At 45.8% G+C, this 17,677-nt stretch overlaps 1 protein-coding gene across 1 annotated transcript in view; it reads left to right on the top strand.

Annotated features, from left to right (window-relative positions):
* Positions 1 to 17,677, top strand: part of COL19A1 (collagen type XIX alpha 1 chain) — a 352,005-nt gene that overhangs the window by 323,016 nt on the left and 11,312 nt on the right. The window contains exons 42-47 of the mRNA XM_065888668.1: positions 2,994 to 3,038; positions 3,142 to 3,204; positions 7,359 to 7,394; positions 7,530 to 7,574; positions 10,188 to 10,358; positions 11,872 to 11,938. Of these exons, the coding sequence (XP_065744740.1) occupies positions 2,994 to 3,038; positions 3,142 to 3,204; positions 7,359 to 7,394; positions 7,530 to 7,574; positions 10,188 to 10,358; positions 11,872 to 11,938 (427 nt within the window). The remainder of the gene's footprint in view (positions 1 to 2,993; positions 3,039 to 3,141; positions 3,205 to 7,358; positions 7,395 to 7,529; positions 7,575 to 10,187; positions 10,359 to 11,871; positions 11,939 to 17,677) is intronic.

The following is a 17,677-nucleotide window of genomic DNA, read 5'->3' as shown; positions in this document are numbered from 1 at the left end:
TTATTAAGCTGCCATCTGCCTGAGTTTTCCCTCAGCCAGGTGTTATTAGCAGAGCTTTATGGCTGCTAATGTGTCCTCGTAAACTAGCCCTTCCAGCCTCTCAATCATTTTTGTTGCTCTCTGTGTCCAATGTTTTAATGTGTCCAGTGTTTTAATCTCATCAAGGTCTTTCCAGATGAATAGGAAGTGCTCCAGGAAAGGTTAAAGTCATTTCTCTGAGCCCTAGGGATTATTCTGATCTTCATTCATGAGGCTCTAATTAAAACTTTGTGGTCAGGCTTGATGAATAAGAGCCCGCTTATCCTCGCTAGCTGCCCCTGCAGGGTGGGCCAGGGTAGGAAAGTCAACGGAAAACGTGTGCTTCAGTCACAGGAACATGAGGAAGATAAGAAACGGCCCTACCATCTCCACCCAGCACCATTCAGACCCTCCTACCACCACCCCCCAGCACCCATCCTTCAAAAGGAGGGTAGCCACTCTATTTAGTTGCTAAATCTAACGACAAAAAAATAAAAACCCATCCACACTCCATAGCAAAGCAACCTGTATGAAGGATAACATCCCCTTAATTAGCTGCTTTAGGGCTTCCCTGGTGGCGCAGTGGTTGAGAGTCCGCCTGCCGATGCAGGGAACACGGGTTCGTGCCCCGGTCCGGGAGGATCCCACATGCCACGGAGCGGCTGGGCCCGTGAGCCATGGCCACTGAGCCTGCGCGTCCGGAGCCTGTGCTCCGCAACAGGAGAGACCACAGCAGTGAGAGGCCTGCGTACCACAAAAAAAACAAAAAACGAAAACAAAAAAAAAACAGTAACGTGAAAATATTTTCTTTAGCAAGCACCGCAGAATTTTTGATACACGAAAGCATTCTTCTTGACAACTGGCTCACACTATCCCCCTCCTCCCCGCCTTCCCCTGCTCACCACCACTCCTAGCGACATATTCGCAGCTGTTTGTGCAATTGCCCTGAGTCCCCTACAACCCGCCTCTCAGGGTGCCTTCACAGCCTGTTTGTGTTTCCACCTGGTATAATGAAGTGTAATGCCCCGCAGTGCTCACTCAGGTGGGACTATAAATTCCTTTCAGCCATTACCCTAAACCGAGTCAAAGAAAAGATACTAGCAACCATTGAAAGTATTGAAAAAATAAGTGACAGGATCAAAAGACGATCCAAATGAAGAATTCCAAGGATACTCTGAAGGATGCAGCATGACTGAAATTAGAGGCTAGCCTGCCACTGTGGGGATGTCCAAGACGTAATACGTTCACCTAAAACGCAGCTTTCCTATCTCATCGTTAAGAAGGTTAACTGACAATGACAGAAGTAGGGAAGGGTAAACATGTTGCACGCCGCAAATATACAACTGGGTAGTTAAAAGTGCACCTCTCGGGCTTCCCTGGTGGCGCAGTGGTTGAGAGTCAGCCTGCCGATGCGGGGGACACGGGTTCGTGCCCCGGTCCGGGAAGATGCCACGTGCCGTGGAGCGGCTGGGCCCGTGAGCCATGGCCGCTGAGCCTGCGCGTCCGGAGCCTGTGTACCGCCAACGGGAGAGGCCACAACAGTGAGAGGCCCGCGTACAGCAAAAAAAAAAAAAAAAAAAAAAAAAAGTGCACCTCTCTTTTCTATAACTGGACCTTACTGTGGCTCGGAAAAATGAATTAGTTCAAAGATTCTGGAAATAGTGACAGTTATACAACAGTGTGAATGTACTTAATGCCACTGAATTGTACACATAAAATGGCTAAAATGGTAGCTTTCGCGTTATGTATATTTTACCACAATAAAAGACTTTTAAGGTGATGGTTCTGGTTGAAGCAGGGATGTGTCTCCCTGCTCAGCACATCACAGGCCTCTGCTGAGAGCCAAGCGGGCCGGTCCTGCTCTTCCTGGAACAGAGCTGTCTGTTTCCTCCTAGTGCACTCAGGCCCTCCAGGGCCTTCCCCAGGGCTCTTCCTCCCCTCCCTCCCAGGATGGCGTGTGAGCAGCATGCCCTCCCCGGGGCCTCCGAGGTCCCTGCCAGCACTACCCAGCCTTTGGGATCTTCGTCTGGAGCTCCAGGCCCAAGCACCCTGCACCCCTGAGTCTATGCCAAGACCCTTTGGGACACTGGCTTTCTCAGCCCTAACACGTCCCCCAACTCAGGTCCATGGGATTCCAGGCGCTCCTGCTGCAGGCGGGCGGTGGGAGCCCGGATGCCATCTCAGGACCTTGTGTCTGCCTCACCTCGGTATTCAGCTGTAGCGGACCTGCCAGGCGGTCTGCTCCCAGAGTTCCATACAGCAAGTGCGGAAAAGGGTCTCCCTCTCCATTCCCTTGCAACCTACTGGGATTTCCATGGTCTCAGTCCCACACCTGCATCTCCAACCACATGAGGTTCAGGGTGCAGGCAGCGGCTCTTTCTCCAAGGCAGGATCCTTAGGCCTGGCCTGGACGCTTGGGCTCGTGTCCACTGCCGTCTCTGCTGGTGCATCTTCCTCTCTCATCCCTCCTGTGGTCTCTCTAGCCCACGGTTTCTCCATCCTCAGTCTTCCAGGCTGCGGTACGCCGGGTCACACCAAACTTGTCCTCTGCTTTCAACAAAACGGCCTTTCAAATCAACCATGCTTCTTTTCAGGCTATCTCACTACGAACTGAAAAAGCTTCTTGTGAAAATCAAAATCTAGGAAGGACTTCTTTGACCCACTGTGCCCTCTTTCCCCCTAAAGTAAAGAGGATCTGCCCATCAAGAGGGATTTCCAGAAATGAGGATACACTGGCTTAATATTTTCAAAAGCTTATCCTCCCTCCCATACCCCACACCCATATGTGCATTGAGGGACTGCCGTCCCGTCTGCCCAGTGCAGTGTGGTTTCTGGGACTCTGGCCGGTAGGGCTGCCAGTTCGGTGTAGAGCCACACCTGCAGCACGGGTGGTAAACGCACAGGTGGGGGAGGGAAGCGCGTGGCTTCATTCAGTAATCTGGCTCCTAACATTTCCCCTTGGCTTCATTTCCCAGGGGAAACCCGGAGCCCCAGGCCCTCCAGGAATTCCAGGAGAACCGGTCAGTTGCCCATTCCTTACTTAGCCATTGTCCTTGTGTTGTACTACATGCAGTTTCAAAGCTCTTCTTGGCAGCTAATGTTTGTCTGTGGCCACGTCTACAGGGTGAGAGAGGGCCTGTTGGAGACATAGGTTTCCCTGGACCAGAAGGACCCTCAGGAAAGCCCGTAAGTCCTTTATCTATTATTTGCCAGTTTAAGAAATGTTCTAAGCATTGCCTCTTTACCTCTCTCTTCAGAAAGTCTGAGATTGGAATAAGTAGTTTCCAAGTAAGTGAGCGCAGGTCTGCAAATGGCTTTTGGGGGTGTGGTTCTCACTGAGTGTCCAGCTCTCCGTGAGTATCTCTACGTCTTAAACCACAGTGAGAACAGTGAGGTCTTTTGTTTTAAATGTCAGGAAATTAGACTCATTATTTCTCAGGTCTGAGGTCCTCAGCAGAGCTAAAACATGAAATGGCCTGTCATATCCTGAAATACAAAGACTCGCAGATGTGACACCTGTGTGTTAAGCTAGAGAGGAAAGACGCTCTTGTATCAGAGTCCCTCCTTTACCTGTGGGCCTTGTTCTTACATGTTCATAAATCACTGCTGTCAAATACATCATCCCCTCCTGTCCTAAAAGAGCTCTTGGCTACTGATACATAATATTGATGTGACATTGTAACAACCATTCCTACTAATTCAACTCAATTCCACATATTGTCAGCTATCCCTGCCGTTTGCAAAGGATGTGCTGGGCCCCGAAGGAGGGGATATAAAGAGGAATAGACATACCTCACTCTCGGGTGCGCTTTTTATAGAAGTCCCTGCTCCCTTTGCTTGTTTCTGTGCCGTGGGGTGGGTGGGAAGGGGATGCTGTTAGGAGAAGGGGGGCTGAAGGTGACCACGCAGTGCGGAGCTCAGGAGGCTGCTCAGAATCTGTGAGACCACAGGGCAAGGGCATTCCCTGGCCACAGCCTCCCCAGAGAAGGCAACGTGAATGCACGGGAAGTGTATGGAATTTAGAGTCAGGAAGATCTGGGTTTGAGTTATGACTCAAAGGGTTTGTGAGTCACTTAAGCAACGTGACATATGGTAAGACGTCCAATGCCTGCCGTGGGAGACGCCCCATTAATATTAGTCTCATTCCCTCCCTCCCCTCCCTCCCTTTTACCAGCTCCCCATCCCAGCCCCTGTAAGCCACTCGCAAATGCTTGCCATCCAGTTCCGAGGGGATTATGCAAAAAGCAATCTGTTCACTCAGCAAATACTTCTTGAGCGCCTACTACATGCCAAGCACTGGGAGGTTTCAGCTCATCGGATTTACATTCTAGTACAGGGACACAAGACAACAAACAAATAGACACACACAACTTCAGGGAGAAGATGATCTGAGCGGGGTGAAGCCCTAGAGTAGAATTTAAATAGGGCAGTCAATAAAGGCCCACCACTTGAGCAAACCCTGCATGATGGGAGAGCTCAGGCCATGGGGAGGTCAGCAGGGCGGGGAGGCAGGGGGAGCTTGTTCCAAGAAAAAGGAATGGCTAGTAGAGCCTGCCGTGCTGAAGGAAGGGAGGAAGGCCTGAAGGCAGGCGTGAGCTGAGCTAAAGGAGAGGGGCAAAGATACGGAGGGAGAGGCAGCCAGTGGCGGAGCACAAGGAACTTCTAAGCCAGGAATGGAGGGCGGGTTTCACGTGAAGTCTGACGGAGACCCACTGGAGCATCTGTAGCAGGGAAGCAAAATGACTGGACTGCATTTCAAGGGGTACTCTGAGTTCCGTGCGGGGGGCACACCGTAGGGAACGGAACTCTGAAGCATCACCGTAATCCCCATGAGAAACACAGATGGTGGGAAGAGGAGACCTAGGGTGTGCACTGAAGGTAGAGCCAGCAACACTTGCTGATGGATCAGACAGATGCAGAGTGGGAGGAAGAGACCAGTCAAAGCTGTGGTTTGGGGTCTGAGCAGACGGGGTCAGGGTGGTATGTTTCGTGACATGGGTGGGTTTGGGAGGAAAATCTGAGCTCTCTGTTGTAAAACTTCATGTTGAAGCACTAGTAGACATCCAAGTGGATTTCTAGTCAAGTAAGCAGTGTCTACGTGCATCTGCAATTAATGGAGAGGCCAGGACTGGAGAGACTGGTTTGGGTATTTCAACCTGAGCCCGGATGCAGTGGGGTCGCTGCGAACTGGGGAGAGAGCAGGGCTGTTAGGAGAGGATATGGCAGAAAGACGGAGAAGGGGCAGCCAGTGAGATGTGAAGAAAACCAGGCGAAGGCGGTTTCCTGGATGTGGAGGGAGGTAAGTGTTGAAGAGAAACGAGAGGAAAACATACAGAAAAGTAACAAAGGAGCCGACAATTCTCCCCCACGTTTGGAAATGTGGACCTCATTGCGGGGAGAGTACAGCACGGTAGGATCTTGATGAAGAATGACCCCGTTGAGAGGGGACATTTGAAGATACAAGAGAGTGGACTTAGAGTAAGGAGAGAAGACTCCCAAGTGGAAACTGGTGTTTACAAGGAACAGGGCAGAGCAACCTTCTCACGGGGAGGGGGCGGGCGGAAGTCCGAGTACGCATGCGCACAGGTGCGTGGCTCTGGCGGCGGGGATGTGAGCGGGTCCTCTGCTGTGATTTTCTCAGTGAAGGACGGAAGTCATCAGTTGGCCATGAGGAGTGGGGTGGTGACGCTGGAGGTTTCGTGAGACAGGAAAATATGTGCAAGTACTTCTGGAAAGAAGGAGTCAAGTCAGGAAATACAGAAGGATGGCCGGTGATGCAGAGGGGCTGCTTGGGAGCTGCTGCCATACGTGTAGATCAGAACACCTGAGCGAGGGTGACCCTTCTTCACCCACAGTCAGCTGCTCAGACGCAGGTGTGCGGAGGGAAAGCTGGTTACACTTTCTGAGTTAGAAAAAAGAATAGCGTTCTTGCAGATAAGTGAGACGAGGGGGATAGAGGTACATACACTGAGGTTTCTGTAAAAGTTTCTGAAAGCAGAACTCAACCCCCCGCCATGGAGAACAAGTTAGTAACGCCTTCATAGAAAAGAGAACACACGAGAGTCATGGATGAATTACAAGAGACAAAAAACTATCTATAGGTTTATTCATTTTCTTGTATTGTTACCAAAAACATGAATTATATTTTGACATCAGATTTATCTTCTTTTATTCAATTAACACAGTTGTTTCTTTCACATCCTCTCCTTCATCCGCTTTATCCTTTTTTGCTTGTGTTTCTGGATGACATAAATCCTTTGAACCTGATGCTTTGGGCAACGTGGTCTTAGTTAAAGTGCCCTAGATAATTCCCAGGCTGTTCAGGAAGGCCGAGGGACTCTGGGTTCCCAACTGTGGCAGGTGTTAGTGTGATTTACAGCAGTAAAAACACAGACCTTTCTGCAGGTCCATCCTTGCAGACTGCACTCCAGCACAATCAGAGCCTCCCGGGCTTTGCAGAGGAGCAAGTCCATGCACCTGCCTGCTGGCTAAGAAATCATTTCCTCACCTCGGTCTCCCTCTTCAAATCAAATCTCAGAAACGTACTTGCTGTCTCTCAGTATTTGATGGGACCCCAGGTGCTTTCCCTTCTTAACACCTCCCAGTCAGTGGTTCTCCCAAGCTTATAAATCTGCAAGCAGGATTGGGCTTTATTACCACCTCCAGAACTGCCATGTATAGTTCGGGAAACTTCCAGCTTACTAAGAAAAAGCCACTATATAATACTCTCAGAAAACATGATTACGGATTTCTCACTGTCCTTTCATATTTTCTAACTGAAAAATAACAATTGTTCTCTGGCTGACAGTTTATTTCATAGTGGCATCTGGCTCTGGCCATGTTATGAGATTTCTCAAGCAGCAACGGAGACCATTTAACTGAGAATGGCTCTCTTTGGTAGGAAGATTGTTAGAAGGGAACAATAAATGTCGTACACCAGCCAACCAGTGCCATGGGGAACCTTCTTATTTCTCAGAATGTACCTAATGGAATAAGGAAGGAAAATAACCCTGTTGACTATTTACAGTGAGCTAGGCATTTTCTGTTATTTCCCTAAATCCTTAGTTTTAAGGCCATTATTTTATCCTGACTTTATAAGTGGAGAAGCTGACGCTATTAAGGTTAAGTAAATTGCCTGAAGTAAATGGAACTTGCAAGTGACAGAGTCAGAATGTAAACTTGGGGCTGACTCTATCGATTTTGTTTTCCATTTCACCACACTGCCTCACCAAATATCAGTAGAAATATGATAAAGTCCTTGAAACTTTACCCTCTTGTTGCATTTAATTATGTCTGTTAATGCAGAATGAGAAATATTGATCATTTTTTTGTCTTTACAGGGAATAAATGGGAAAGATGGATTACCAGGTGCGCAGGTATGAAAAATACTGTCGAAAATAAATGTTCTAATGCAAAAATACATCCAGATTACCTGCCAGAGCTCCTGATCCAGCAGCTTGATGAGAAATCTTGATACACAGTGATTTTTAGTGCTGACATTTGTTTTTCAGGGCATCATGGGTAAGCCTGGAGAGAGAGGCCCCAAAGGAGAACGGGTATGTACATTCCTACTGTGATTGTTATTTAAGTCTGTCTCCACAGCTGCCCCCTCATTTGAGTTACACAGTTATGGTCGTAGACCCCCTCGAAATCTCCGCATATGAAAAGGCTGGGGTGTATGTGATCCAAGGTCTCTGCCAGGCATAAAATGGGACCATTCAGGGAAACAGGATCAAGGCGTATGGCAGATACCCCTACCTGGTTTGCCTTTATTCACAACTAAGTCTGGTTTGCTGTTCCAGTTTGGAAAGCTTCTATCAGCCTCCTGTCTCAGACACATGTCCCTACTGTAACTATCACCCGTGTGTTCTTTACCTGAAGTAGGGTTTCTCCACCTCAGCACTGTTACTGTCTGGGGCAGATAATTCTTTGTCATAGGTGCCTGTCCTGTGCTTTGTAGCATGTTTAGCAGCATCCCTGGCCTCCACCCACTAGACACTGTACAACCAACCTCCCTCCAAAAATGTCTCCTTGCAACTGCAAATGCCTCCCTGGGAGCAGAGGAATTGTCGAGACCCCCTGAGCTGGGGGAATAATACCAAGCTGAGTAAGTGGGGGCTGGTGAGGGGGGAGAGAAAGACAAAGGGGAAAGACATATAGAGCTACTAGTAATGCCAGTTACGGCATACGTTTTTCTTTGCATTGTTTTGGTTGTTGATGTCATTGTTGCAGCTTCCCATTCTTTTCCCTAAGGAACCTTAGCATTTTCTGCTAGAAATGGATGCATTCCATGGCAACAGGTTCCTTGAGCATTGTTATTCAGAGGGGTTCTAGCGAGGGCTTGCGTGTGTGTGTGTGTGTGTGTGTGTGTGTGTGTGTGTATACGTGCACACACGTTCCTGTGTACTGGTGTCTAGTTTACTTATTATTACCCAAATAATCCACGCTAACTGAAGGAAACACAAAAATAGAGATATATAAAGAAAAAACCAAAAAAAGCCTACAGAGATAAGCACTATTGATATTTTGGACATATTTCCATCTCACTGTTATACATCATATACACGTTTGCTCAATGCATCGGTACAAGTGAATATATACTTTTCAAAATATTGGTTCATACTGTTTCATAAGTGAATTCTTTCACCTAATATATGACGACCATCTTTCCATGTCAGTGCATCTAGATCCACGTGGACATTTTAGTGGCTATATGTTATTCCACTGTCTGGATATAGCTTTTCCAAGGTATCTGGAAAATACCCTGCCCCCTTTTCCTGGGTATTTAGGTTCTTTCTAATTTGCATGATAAAAAACCTTACTATAATGAACACCCGTGTGCCTAAACTATAAATAATTTTAATCGTGTTTATTTCACACATTCTTAAAGTGTGCTAGTAGTTCTTTTCTTTCTTTCTTTTTTAATCTTAGTCATCTCCGATATTTCTCCAGATGCAAGCTGGGTCGATATACTTGTATGAGACACATTTTTATAACCAAGACAGTAGAATTGAAATTAGGTCCGACTGTTTTTCTTCTTTCTACATGGCTTCTTTCTATATGTCTTCATTTATGACCAAATAGATCTTTGTAATTGTTCATTCATTTTTATTGTTTTTTAAATCAGGAGAAATAGAGTTTGGACTTCTGCAGGATAGTCACAAATAAAAGAATCATACGGTGAAATACCGGGCAGGTCAATGCACCATCCTTTCATGTTCAGTGTGATCGTCACCTCCTGGAACTGTGGAACTGAATGTTTGAAATCTGGTACTGAGACACCTCAGTCACACACGCGTGTTCTCTCATTCACATTCTCCCTCTCTCTCTCTCTCTCTCTCTCTCTCTCACCCCCTCCCTCTTTCATACTCTCATGCACAAACACATACAGTAGTAGACACCTTGCAGGATCAAAGTCTACATTAACGAAACTTCTTCTCAGATTCAGGCACATCTAATTTATTATGGCATCTTAATCAATGAATTCTCTTATAGTTTATTTACATTATTGAACGAACGACCTCAGTGATGACTCTCCACCCCAGTGACCTACTTTGAACCTTCCCAAAGGCTCCCTTTCTCACCTTCCTGACTCTTTAAGATACCTGCGCACGCACACGCTCACACACACACATACACGTGTGCATGTAAAACACGAGCAGAAACCCACAGAAACTATTAAAGGCCAAGCATACAGGAAAAAGCAGAAAAAAAGAAAAACACATGATTTAGGAGAGATTTTGAGTGTCCTGAAGCTTTTCCGAGTGAAAACTTTCAGGGAGGAAATCTTCTTAACCATCTTCCTTCCCCATTGAAAAGGAGACCCAAGCCTGAAGTGACAAGCAGCTGTTGACTTTCAAAAGTGACATCATTCTAGACTGGCACCCGGGTACAAGTAACATCGTCACTAACTTTGTACTGAGTGCTTTCCACGTGTCGGCTTGTTCTAGGCACTTTACCTGAGTTAACTCACTTCTCAGCATCGCCTATTCAGTGGATACTCTTAATGACCCCACTTTAGGGAGAGGACGCAGGGTGGAGCGAGTTTGATTCATTTTACCCCAGGCCTCACAGCTAGTACGGGCCAGTATGAATCCAGACATCTGCTTTTAACCACAGCTAACGTGCTTCTAGAAGAGATCATTCTTATTCATCTTTTTCCTTAACAGGGTGATCAGGGAATTCCAGGAGACCGAGGCCCACAGGGTGAACGTGGAAAACCAGGCCTTCCAGGCATAAAGGGAGCCTTAGGTCCTATGGGGCCCCCGGGAAATCAGGGCTCCCCAGGATCCCCGGGGCACCAAGGCCTTCCAGGCCACCCAGGCCTCCCCGGCTCCCCGGTAAGTGGGCGAGGAACTCTTGGCTGGGACTGACCACGTGTCCCTTTTACAACAAGAGCAGTCATAAACCTTTCAAGATTAATATAATGAACCTAAGCTGGCTTCTACAAGGATGTCAATAGCTGTCATTTATTTCAAGTTATGTGTGGACTCCCCCCTCTTAGTACTCACTAAACACCCTTCAATAGAGCCTCACAACTAACCTGGGAGGACAGGTGACCTGTCCATCCACCTTGACGAATGCAGAAGCCGAGTGCCGACCTGTCCAATGTCACAGGTATCCAGTGGGTCGGACCCAGGCCTGACCGACTCCAAGCCCACACTCTTCAATACATAATGTCCCCTTACACTACCCAGAAAACACACGTCTGCTTCATGTTAACACTCCATTTTGTTGACAATCAGAACAACAGATCTGCCCTGTATGGTGCTTTGAAGTGGAAACCTGTTAGGCCAAGAAAGAGTGTTTGGCTAAGGAAGCCCATGTCCTTATAAGCATCGTCAGGAGGCTGGTGGATGGCCATTCCACGGAGAACTGAATCTGAAAATATCCACATCAGGAAGAAAGGGGTGTCCTAGCGTGAGGCCAGGGGGTTAAGGACATGCCGTCCTCAGATAATCAGCCAATTCCAGAGATTGGGCCGAATTGGGCCTTCCCACCATACGCTTTAGTTTACCCACTCTTCCTACACTCTGTTTGAATAAAGCCTATACAGTGAACTCTCAGTGCTGTGTCAGTACGTGGTATTAGACGCATTCATTCAAGTTCATTTGCCCCATAAACAGTGAAAGTAAAATATTGAAATTGGAACTGTTCTGTCCCACAGAAATCATCACTTTATGAGTAACAACATACCTTGAAACCCTAACCATCATGAAAAATAATAGCTCCCTTTTAAAAATGTCAAGGTATTATAGTAAAACGTTACTGTTATAAATGTGAGATACCATTTTCAATGTTAGGTTCTCTGTCGAATTCATGTGGGTTTGTTCGTCAAGGGGTTAAAAATTCAACTGGCGTCGTTTACCTACTCCGCTTTACCAGATCCCGCAGCATTTTCTATCAAGGAAAGGAAATTGCTTAATACAAGTATGCTTACAATGTGCAGATTGCAGATGAGCTTCACCATGAAATGGGTAAAACTTAGTTTTATCCCACGAACAAAACCTGTTAAAGAATCGTTCAGCGTACTTGGAGTTCTCTTCCTTTGAACATACGTAATAAAATCAGTTAGATATTGACTTTACCAGTGTCCAGGGATTAGTTACAGGTTAAAAATGTGCCTGGGGTGGTCCCGTCATAACACTGGTTCAAATTACTTCAGAAAATGAAGTAATAGGAAATGTCTTCCCTCATCGTGTGAAATCTAGTAGGAAGTATGTTCCCATCGCTGGTTACGGTGCCGGCCCACAGCTTTTAAAGCACTGTAGTTATGCACTTCTTCCCAGCATTTCTGTTCTTTATTCACTTGTGCTAGGTTCCACATGAACAGGCCTTTTTTTCTCTCTCTAGGCTGATGTGGTTTCATTTGAAGAAATAAAGAAGTATATTAATCAAGAGGTTCTGAGGATTTTTGAAGGTGAGATTTGCTTAATACGCATTTCGGAAGTTTCCCTCCCCCCCCTCCCCTCAGCTGTAGGGAGTCCCTCTAGCAGCGTTCTCCAAAGATGGCAGCGCAGCTGCAGCAAGCTTAGAATCATTTTTCCTTTTGGGGGGGGCAAAGTGAGGGGATAGGATACATTTCTAAATGGTTTTTCGAAATCAAAATAATATTGCATGACATGTGAAACGATCAGAAATTCAAATCTGTGTCCACAAATAAAGTTTTGTTGGAGTGCAGTCCTACTCCTTCCTTTATGTATTTTCTCTGGTTGCTTTCATGCTGGACAGGAGGATTGAGTGTGGACAGGGACCGTATAGCCTGTAAATCCTTAAAGATGTACTATGCGACCCTTCGCAGAGAAAGTTTTCTGACGCCTGATGTAGATACTTTAATAATGCAGCCTAAGATAGCATTCCTTAAAAAGAAGTCTCCATATCACACTGTTGATTCATTTTGAGTTTTCAGTTAACTAACAACCCTCTGTGTTCCTTATACGAACTTTTAAAAATCAGGGGTTTCTCATTATGTGCTGCGTTCATTTTTACAACGTTACGTGTGTGGTTTTATGTTTCTTCTTATTCAGTTTCAAGTGATTGGTGTTCAAACATCATTCTCACCTGAAAATATCTTTTGGAATCTTGTCTCTTAGGGCAGGCTGGCTGACCCTCATAACTTTGTGTCATCTCTAAATTTCCTAGGCATGTCATCATTCTAATTGTTGCTAGAAATGTTGACTAAGGAGGGTTAGGGCTAAATGCCATCGCGTTTGTCCTGCTCGTTCGTAAATCATCTATTAATCTATGGTATTAGCGGGTTCTGAATCCATACAGCTGTCTTAAAATCCACTCTACATTTCTTTATTTAGTCACAAGGATATTACATGATTTAATCAAATGATTTGCTAAACTCAAGATCACGTCCCTCAACTGTGAGCTTATAAGGTGGGAATTATTTGTCTTGAGAAAATAAATCTACATTGGCTCGTGGTTCCCGCTTCTTTTGCAAAGCATCCTTCCTTTGCTAAGCTAAAAATGCGTTGTTGAATGTTGCAAGCAGTAGGATTACAAGATGCCCTGATTTCCTCTTAAATCTTTCACTGCCAACATGGAGTTAGCCTCTCTCCAGGAAGCCCTGAATATTTTAAGCAGTAGTTAGATTTAGAGACCAAAATCTCTCGGTGCTTGAGGGCACATTATCTTATTTCACGTGAGCACTAGAGAGAGAACAGATTAGCCCAGGGACTTTTGGTAGCTTCAGTTACAAAATAGAAAAAAATGTTTTTTCAAAGGTCATGACTTCATGCTGTTGATTTCACTTCACATTGATCCCTGCGAAGTGCCTTTACCTTGCTCTGACATGATAGTTTATTAATACAATTGTCTGCTCTTTTTTTTTTTTTTTGAGCTACCAGTTTTCTCTTTGTAATTTTAATTTTGCCCTTACATTTTAGAATCTCCTTTGCCCTTACATTTTAGAATCTCCTTTTATCACGTCCGTGATCTCTTATCTCAGGCAGCTTTAACGTGGAGCTTCAATTTCTTAAAATACTTTATATAAAAACAGTGTAAATAGTTCCGTAGTTAATTAGTCTAAGTTTTTAAAGGCTGGTTAAGGAGGTCAGAAAATATAGCCAGGCACTCTCAGAAAAACGTGACGTGCAGAGATACAGGAGGTGTCCGTGTTGCAAGTCCCGGGGACACTGGATAAAGGCAGAGCTCTGGTGGCCTGCCCAGCAGGGGAGGAGATGTGGCCAACTCTGCAGGGGAGGCTCCACACGGCCCTCTCAGGCCACCGGGAGGGTCCTCCCAGGAAGGGCTGTCAGCCTCCTGAGGACGGAGGTCACGGAAGCTGGGCCACTCGCCACCCATCTGTCCCACCCCCTCTCCCAGTCTCTCCCAGCCTGGTGAGGCCCAGTAGAGGGGTCAGTGCCCCCCGCAGAGGCCCCAGATGTCTTGGCGTCAAGACAATATTCTCAAGTGGCCCCAAAGCAAATTTTTTCCTGAGACTTCCAGACTCTGAGACTCCAAATGGGATCCCCTCTCTCTTTTTATCTCTGTTGGCCCCAGCCCTACAAAACCATCTTCTCCCGAACAAAGTTGTACCTGGAACCCAGAATTTAGTTATTCGGTACTTTAGTTCATTTGTCCCAAGATTATTTCAGGTCAGTCCATGTCATCTTCCACTTCAAAGTCACCTTTTCCATTGCCTCTGAACACCATTTATAAAAGAGAAAAACAAAATCCTCCATTTTCACAAATCTTCGAGCTCCAGGGTCACAGTTCTCCTTTTCAGAAAGCTTTCTCCGTAGAAGCCAAGATGAATTCTCACATGTTAAAACAGTTAAGGGCTCCAGTGAAGCAGCCCCTGTCTGCGTCTCTCTGGCTGAACCACTTCACCGAGAGCTGTGTCCGCGGCAGCCGATCGCCTCTGCTCCACTCACCCCTGCAAGTCCTCAGCCTCGAGGGGGATTCTCTCTGCTTAGCAGCCGCGGGTCGTCTGCGGGGCTCAGGGGAGTCCTGCTGTCCCGCGTCACCATCCAGACCATAGCAAGGCCCTAGACCAGGCCCCAAAACTCAGGCTCTCCTCATGGAGGTTTCCAACCCCTTTGGGGATTCACAGGCGACCCCGCCGACAGAGCACTCCCGCAGATTTCACACTTGGGACTGTCACCCAGGCCACCGAGCCCTCTTTCAACATCCTGATGCCCCATCCCAAACCGAGCACGGTGGAAGAAAGCTGGTTCTCCACCCATCCCAGGTCTGGGTTTCTGGCGGATAAAATGCACAGACATACACCCAATCTAAAATTGCGTTAGATTCTTGATGTGATTGGCCAGGAGCTCAAATCCTTGTGCACGCAAGGTGGCCGCACAGAAAGGGGACAGAAGCTGTGTATCTTAGCTTAGCCCCTGTTTGTTTGATGAGGGCTCTGCATCCAGATCTGAGAAGCTCAATTCTTGCTATGACGCCCACCACCCTATTATATTGGGGGATGTATATCACCCTGCAGGCAGGATTTACCAACCTGGGCAGGCAAGTGGACAAACGTCTGACCCTCTGGGCTCTTTTTTTTTTTTTTTTTTTGCAGTACGCGGGCCTCTCACTGTGGTGGCCTCTCCCGTCGCGGAGCACAGGCTCCAGACGCGCAGGTTCAGCGGCCATGGCTCACGGGCCCAGCCGCTCTGCGGCACGTGGGATCTTCCCAGACCAGGGCATGAACCCGTGTCCCCTGCATCGGCAGGCGGACTCTCAACCACTGCGCCACCAGAGAAGCCCCCCTCTGGGTTCTTGAGACAAACTTGGAAACGACAAGGCCATACCGACATCTGTGGGAGGACGGGAGGATTGGGGCTGTGTCCCTGAGCAATGCTTCTGCCTCTAGATTGCCAGGGCCACGAAAGCCCCTCACCTATGTTTTCTCCATTTTTCATACATAGTTTCATCCACATATGCGTGAACATGTATGAATATGGATTATCCTGCCCTCTTGTTTCCAGGCTGCAACATCTCTACAATGAAGATATTAATTTATATATGTACTTGTATACACATATTTGTATATGTACAGTCTTCTCATAGATACACATAATTGGAGATGTAGATAGTTTTTAAAACTAGTTTCCACATCCTAGTCTCTATCTCTTCCAACCTGCTTCTTTCTGTTTGTTGGGGTCTATCATTCAGCTTAGAGGGTTTCCTTAGTGTCAGCCATCCTTGGCCATGTGCTCATACAAGAGCATGGGTTCTAAAAACTGCTGGAACGTTAGGAGTGAATGGTGGCCTTGCCAACCACGAGCTTTACCGTAGGGTAATCTGGATGGTTTTGGGGGTTTTTTTGCTTGTTTGTTTTTTAATTAAGGGACCCTCAACTTCACTGTCTTGAAGTCTTTCCTTGTATTCTGGTCAGATTCCCCAAAGGAAACACTTGCATTTCCTGCCAGGTTGCCAGCATTTGGGGAGCCAGGTAGGCGGATAGGGCAGTGGTGGCCTCAGCTCCAACAAGGCAATGCCCATTTCTTCTCCTTGTTTTCAGTAGGTAAGCCTGAGTCTCAACACAGTCTGGGGTCCCCAGTGCAGAGATGGTCTATTTACACTTTTCAGATGATAACCCTGCCGCCTTCTGCCGGGATTAGGAAGGGGCAACTAGGTAGCTGCACAGAGCAGAGAAAGGGATTTCTAAGATCATTTCTTAAACAGGCTTTCATCCAGTCCCCCTTATTTTAGTTCCCCTCCTTTAGCCCCACTTCCAGATGTAACTCCTGAACGTTTTAGGGATTTTGTGATTTAACACAGGCTGGTTCTCAGCTCCTGGTGTAAAGATTTGGTTTTCTTGAGTCTGCTAAGTCATCCACACTCTGCCATCTGGCTCTCAGCTTCCAAAGGTTAATGTCGTCTCCTTTCACATTCTCCCATTCTTGTGGTTTTCTGCCTTTAAAAGTAACTTACCATTGTTTTGCAGTGATTCAGGAAAGAGTTAAAGCAGGTGCGTGTGTTCCGTCTGCCATCTTTACTCATAATAACATTTCAAAGCAACAGAGGTGACAAAGAATTGAGCCAGAGTTGAATGTTGAATTAACAGCTAGAATGAAACTAGAAAATCATTCTCAAGACATGAAAGGAAATTACCCTTCTGACAATTTTGCCCATTAAGAGATAACTGTATCTAATTTTTGCTTCCACATTTAAGAGATGTATGGAAAAACCCCAGAACATTGGAACCAAAACGTGATTTACAGAACAGATCACCAAGCCTATGCGTAAAAGTTATTTAACCTGAAGGCTAAGAGGTAACAATATTATCAAGTAGATGACTGATTTCCCAAGGGAAGTACTCATTAACTACTCTCTGTTTTCCATCAGGGGGTAACAAAAGGAAATAAGTTGACACTATACCAAGAAAATGGGCAATTAAACATTTGAATGGACATTAGGAGAAAAAAGTGAATTTCTCTCTTTGAAAATATTTACAAATTCTGTGAAATAGAAGGTAGACGTGGGCCAGATGACAAACTTCCTTCTCCGTATAATGTGCTTTATTATCACATTAATATTAATGTCTGCATGATATTAACAAGCCCATTCTCCAAGGAAGGCCAGCCATTGGTATCATTTGTTAGAATGACTGCTATGGGTTTGCCTTGGCAGATGGCCTGTGTGAGTTTGGTTTATGCAAGCTCCTATCCAAACTCTTCAATTTCCTGCCTCTTTAGAAAGCATAGCCAAAAACAGTTTAATTGACCAAAGATCCCTGAAAACAGAGGAAACGCAATTAAGAATACAAGTCTTTACAATTTATTTACCGGCTCAGAAACATATTATTTAAAATTATAGAGCATTGGAGTATGGTTCAGAGGAGGTAATTACCCTGTGCTAAATAACTGTTTTTGAGTGTATCTTAAAGCCAGATAATTTACAGCTAGAAGTAATTATTTAAAAGAACTCTCTGTTTTGCTAAAAATATTTAAAAGCACCCAAAGCAAGTTACTTACAAATTCAATTCCTACATTAAAGAGGAAAAACTAGTGCTATGAATATTTGTGTTTAGACATTGAAGATATTCAAAGAGGTATGTTTCAAATTAAGAAAAATTGTACTGAAATATATATCTATCTTTTAAGTGCAAAACAACAAATAATACGCAAAGTTTCAAACTGTGATCACTGAATTTCATATCTTTATAAAACACCCAGTTTACGATGTAATATAAAGAGATTCT

Source organism: Phocoena phocoena, chromosome 12 (genome assembly GCF_963924675.1).
Source record: "Phocoena phocoena chromosome 12, mPhoPho1.1, whole genome shotgun sequence".
NCBI classification, from domain to species: Eukaryota; Metazoa; Chordata; class Mammalia; order Artiodactyla; family Phocoenidae; genus Phocoena; species Phocoena phocoena.
Note: the sequence above shows the minus strand (reverse complement) of the source record. Positions and strands in the feature narration are given on the sequence as shown.